This window comes from Olea europaea, chromosome 12 (genome assembly GCF_002742605.1).
Source record: "Olea europaea var. sylvestris chromosome 12, O_europaea_v1, whole genome shotgun sequence".
Taxonomy (NCBI): Eukaryota; Viridiplantae; Streptophyta; class Magnoliopsida; order Lamiales; family Oleaceae; genus Olea; species Olea europaea.
Window position 1 is genome coordinate 21,074,518 of NC_036248.1, and position 6,253 is coordinate 21,080,770.

The following is a 6,253-nucleotide window of genomic DNA, read 5'->3' on the forward strand; positions in this document are numbered from 1 at the left end:
TGTTTTAGTGATTAAAGAAATTGTAGAAATCACTTAAATGTGAAATAATTAAGTTTGGGTATTGCTTATTTAATTATTGAAATTATTTAAAATAATTAATTATTTATTTAAAAATTGTATCGTATTTCAGGCGACGATACTGATATTATGACAACTTACCAACCGGGTTGATTTTTCGAATATAGTACTGTGAGTGGAAAATATAAATATTTTTAAAGTATTTATAAATTAAGCTTATTGTTAAAGTATGTACAATTATATGCAATTATGTGTACAAATTATATGGTTATTATGAAAATCTCTTTTATTATGATACATGTGGGATTTCAAAGATTGTATACGTTACATTGTCACTTGGTATTTGAGACATGTGATATTGAGATTTGTTTGGTATGTGAGATGTGATATTGAGATCGGCCAGAAAAGTACCAATAATTATTTACTTCTTCTAGTTCACAGAGGAGCTTTGGCCGTGTTCTATCCTACACGGAGGGTCTTGACCGGATATTGGTCTTAATCGTGTACATATAGTTCACAGAGGGGTCTTGGCCGTGTTCTAGAATTGATTGTGAGAGGTCTTTGAGATCGGCTTTCATTCATGGAGGGGGCCAAAGGCCCGTGGTGAAAGTTCTTAGCTTGAGGGGCAGATTATATATTTCAATCAGAGGGTACATTTTTTATGGATTTTTCAGCACGTTTGATGTGATGAGATTATAGTATGGTTATCAGCTGATATTTATATCATAATGTTGAGATGATATTTTACGACTTTATGTGAATATTTCATTTTTGGCTATAATTACATGATGGTAGCTTGTGAATCATCAAATGATATGAATTTGATTTTCGATAGAAATATAAAATTGAAAAGGTATAATTATTTTTGAACTTATCCACTCACTGAGCTATCAACTCATATATTTTCCCACGATTTTTCCTACAGGTAGCAATTGATTCTATTTAGCTGGAAGAGCCTAATGATTTTGGAATGAGAGCCACACGACATGTTGAATATTATAACTCATATTGATAAAGCACGAAATAAATATTTTGGGCCCATCACATTATATTTTACAAAAGCATTTGATTTTTGTTGCATTTTTTGAAATAACTCTTAGTTAGTCTTTGTGATAGATTTGACATCTAGTCAGCATTTATCATCGGCGCACGTCATGTTTCGGATCCACTAGAGTGATTCAGGACGGGTCGTGTCATTATTATACAATCACAATTCGAAAATTTTATAGGCTACAATTTGTTCACCGATCATAAATAAAAAATTTATATGTTACAATTTATTTAATGGTCACAAATCATAAATATTACAAATCATAACTTATTAGACACTCACAAATTAGTAAATTACCTATCACGAATTAACAATTTTTTTAAGTTACACATTATCTTTTTTGTCACAATTTATCATTTTCATTGGCCACATATTGTTTATTGATCACATATTAACTAATTTAATGAACCAAAAAATTTGTGACCACCAACAACAATTGCAACCACAATCTTACCACTACCTCTAGCAGTATCATCACCATCTTCATTGCTAGAACCACCACCCCCATCTCTCGACAACAACATCACCATCTCAAACAAATCAGCACATTGAAAAAAACAACCACCACATCTTCACGCTAGATCCAAAACCACTCCGACATACGCATCGCCACCAATATCTCACCATCACCACTGCAACCACTGCCACAACCATCACTGCCGATCAACCTGCCACTGACAAAATATGGAAGTTGCTACCACCGCCACTCCAATAACAAAAATCAATGCCTCACCACCATCAACTACCTATACCACTATCGTACCACAATTGCTAGATCCACTACTTTCACCACAATTGAGCAGATCTGCTACCACCACCTAAACACCACCAAAAAATCAAATCCAAAATTATCACAGCCACCACCATAGCCACACCCACAATCGCCTACTTTAACAACCACCTCCACATTCATCTACAACTCCAATCAACCACCACCACTATCTATTAGAATCACCATCTCCTACAACACTACCACACTGCAGCCACCACCCGCTAACAAAACTCCAAACTTGCAACAATCACCAACATATTGTAGTGGTTACTTCGATCAGTTGCTTTACCAGAATTCCTGGTTGCGCTCAAAAACGTAGTTGTGAGTGCTACACATAGCTGCATAGTGTCGTAGCAATGCTACGAATCATGTACAACAACTAACAAAGGCCGCTTTGCGCGATCGTGACGCAAAGCACTGTCGTCGTTGACAAATAAAGAATGGAGGAGGGAGAAGAGAGCAGAGGCGATGGTGGTATACAGTGGAAATGATGGGTACTGGTTGCTTTTCACAGCGTGGCACGCGTCTACGTCGCCGACAAGGAGAGTATAGAAGGGGAGGAAGGAGATGGGAAAGAGACAGAGAAGAGGATGAAAATTTTAGGTTTAAAATTGCTTGAGAGAAGAGTGAGAGTGTAAATACTAGACTTTAAAGGGAGAAATTTAGGTTTAACAATGAGGTGGGGTGGATATCTATCTCAATTAATATAATTTTATAATATTAAAAGATGAATAAGTCTCTGATTTTTGAAAAAAAAAATGAATTCTTTACAACTATTTTCTGAATCGTGCATCTTAAAATTCTGTATAGGTGTAATTTCAACTAGAGACAATGCAAAACAACTTTTATAAATTTATTTGGAATGAACTGTGCTCAAATTTATGAATTCATTTTTGTTTCTCAATCTTAAAAGATTTTTTGATATAAAAAGACGAAATTTTTTCCCATCTTTAGTTTTAAAGCAACTTCACCGAAACCCAGCAAATGATACGAAAAGCATTTTTATGAAACTAAAATAAAGCGTACAATCTTCATTATGAATCTAGCACATTAGAAAATAGAATTAGCAAATTCAGATACTTCTGATGCAACCTGATTGTAATTTCCCTTCAACTTTTCTTATTCCTCCTGGGCAATTTCCACCTTGGTGGGCTTGGTTGGCAGCAGAACACAGCAAGTTGGTCTCTATGTGGCTCCTGCATTGGCAAGATCCTGAATCGAGCAGGTTGTCACGTTATAAGCAATCAAACTTTTCATGTCTAGTTCGTTGTTAGAGCATGTATGTGCAGGCTTTAAAACGTAAAATTTGCTTGTAGTGAAGAAATGGGTGGATAACTTAAAAAAAGTTACTTGATTTGAACTATCAAAATAAGTAACTTAATTTCAACTTTTACGCATACAAAGTTATTATTTTTTTCCAGAATGGGAATACACTTGCGCATTACTGCAATCTTCATTACGAAATGAATATGCAGAGTTCCACATGTTTCAAACCTTAAAATGTCTGAATTTTCAGTATGAATGAAATTAAAATGACTACCGCATAAGCAGAGTTCAAATCTAGGAGATATACTTTAATTTTATGCAATAATTCTAATAAACCTCACGCGCCAATTACAAAAGAGAGGGAGAGAGTTTAGTCCTGCTTGTATGTACATCCGCTGTCTTATTTGTAACACTCTCTAGTGTGAATATATTAATACATAGAGTTGCAGACGCTAGACATTAGCAAATGAAACAAGCTCAAATTCCAGGAACTGTCATTTATCAGTCTAGTTTAGGAAAGCAGCCTAAAAATAGAAAAATTTCATGATTTCTGATTAAATTGTTTATAATTTTAAAATTAATTTAAAAATTAAAAAATACTTATTGTTATATATAGGAAACGTTTTCAAGATTCTAAATTAAGATCCAGGAAAAAATGAATAGATCCCAAATTTTGACCACATAGAAATAACCGTCTATAGAATATTAACCAACCAACTTCCCTATAAATACAAATGTTGAGTTGATACAAAACACAAACAAGAAATACTTTGATCTTTCTAATCAACAATACCCAAAAAAATATGGCAAAGTTTATTCAAGTTTCAATTATCTTCGTTGTAGCTTTATGCCTTTTGTCCTTCCCCAGCGTCATCTACTCAGAAGACGTTCCCCAACCTCCTGTTTCTCAATTTCACATTCAAGGACAGGTTTATTGTGATACATGTCGTGCTGGATTCATTACTGAACTTAGCGAGTTCATCCCAGGTATATAATTATAATTTGTACAAAATACCACTCATATTATATATTGTTTTTCCATGTTATTCAACAACAAAAAGGCTACTCAAGGTGAATTTTTTGTTTCCACATTTGTAAAATTTTGGTAAAACCTAAATTTGTTGCTTCAATTGTTCCTAAACTTCCTTATCTAACAGTTTATGAGATAGTTTGGCATGCTAGTAGAGATCGAGCATGTAGAATTGCAGTCACTTGTTCAAAATCAATTGTGCATGGGCCTAAACACAGGAGAAGACATGTTAAGAACTAAATTTAAGGGTGGTTTAAACTTCATATCACATATCATTTATCTTTCATTCTACAACATGGGCATGTAATAATAATGACACACACTTTATCTTAATACTCCAATGAAATGAGTGCTTGGTTATAAGAATTCCTTTGTTGTGCATTCATTCATCTTCTTGCGGTGGTGTATGCATAGTTGAGCAAATTGATTATAATAGATATAATCCATAATTTATACCTTAAATCTCGACTTGTAGGTGCCAGTGTACGCCTCCAATGCAAAGACAAGGAGAATGGAGACGTAACATTTACTGAGGTAGGTTACACTAGAGCGGAAGGACTCTACAGCATGCTCGTGGAACGTGATCACAAGAATGAGTTCTGTGAAATCACACTAATTTCAAGTGGCAAAAAAGATTGTAATGAAATTCCTACTGAAGGATGGGCAAAACCATCATTAAAATTTATACTCAACACAGTAAATGGCACCACACGCACTGTAAATCCTCTTGGATTCTTCAAGAAAGAAGCTCTTCCAAAATGTGCAGAAGTATATAATAAGCTAGGTATGTATCCCCCAAATATGTGAAGATCAAAAGGATGACATTAATTTATTACAAGAACCTTAGTTTCCTAACTTTATTGTAGCTGAATAATTATGTGGCGTTTTTGTCAAAGCTTTTTATGGCCTAACTAGAGTGCCTTGTAGTATAGAATAATTTTACTTTGTAATTTCTGTTAGTTCCCAAGAGTTACCTTGTGGAAAGACAATAAAGTTTGTCAATTATGAGATAAACAATAAATGTAATATATTATGATTTTTTTTCCTATTACTTGTTGTAGCCTACCATTTTTTTATTAGGAGGGAAAAACTATGATTACTTCAACCATAACACTACTTCTCCTTTATCAAGGCAATGGGTTCCTTTTTATTTCTGTACAAGATTTCCATTCCACATGATTTTAATATGGTATTAACTGGAAATAGTCTACTTACGCTATTTCTGTTAATTAATGTAAAATTTATGTAGGTTCGAATATTTTTTCCAAAATTATTATCACTATACTTTATGTTTAAGTTTATATTTTGCTTGTCATGTTCTCTATGAGCAACTTCTAATTGCACCATGGCCCCTATTCGATTTAGATAAAATAAATAAGTAGATTTTTATAAAAATTGATTAAATTTATAGTTGAAAAGTTATGGATCTCATGAAATGTGTGGTTAAAATTAATTGTTGACTTTGACTTTTTGATTGTGTGTTTTCTATATTGCTTCTGAATGATTTATTTTTGTAGTGGGTAAAAAAATATATTGGTCTATGCATTCCGATGCTAAAAATAGTGACATTTTAGCTTTAGTTTTTTTTATTGTGTGCTGCCGTTTTGAATTTAATTTGAGGAATATTTTAAGCCTTACCATTCATTATCATTAATTTTATAATATTGAATTGTAGCATTATACATATTGAAGTTGTAAAACGAAATGGATATACGAAAGTGAAAATGGATATTCTTTTCTTTGTTACTAACATATTATTATATGAAAACACGCTTTGGACAATCGACGTAACAAATACCATAAAAATAAGAACCTACAAAAACACAAGAAGAATAAGAGGATAAAAGGTACGAAGAAGAAGATTCCCATCCATCAAATTTTGGAGACTATATTCAAGGCTCTCTTTCCCAATCTGTGTTTTATAAGTGTTGGGAATCTACTTATACATGCACAGCGGAATTTAAAATATATTTCGATTCCCATCCAATAGATCTCATTGTGTTTGGTTAGGAATTGTGATAGGATTGTACCTTTTCCAGATCTGCAATCCTTTTGCTTTTCTTTTGTTCCACAACTTTGATTCGCCACCACAGCTGTCCAATTGTCCAGCCTCCAA

At 33.3% G+C, this 6,253-nt stretch overlaps 1 protein-coding gene across 1 annotated transcript; it reads left to right on the forward strand.

The window, feature by feature from the left end:
- Nucleotides 1-3,867: 3,867 nt before the first annotated feature.
- On the forward strand, nucleotides 3,868-5,188 carry LOC111407023 (major pollen allergen Ole e 1-like). Its single transcript, XM_023036361.1, has 2 exons — nucleotides 3,868-4,094; nucleotides 4,613-5,188. Exons 1-2 carry the CDS (start codon nucleotides 3,911-3,913, stop codon nucleotides 4,942-4,944), a joined length of 516 nt encoding a protein of 171 aa, XP_022892129.1. The 5' UTR covers nucleotides 3,868-3,910; the 3' UTR covers nucleotides 4,945-5,188.
- The last annotated feature ends 1,065 nt before the right edge of the window (nucleotides 5,189-6,253 follow it).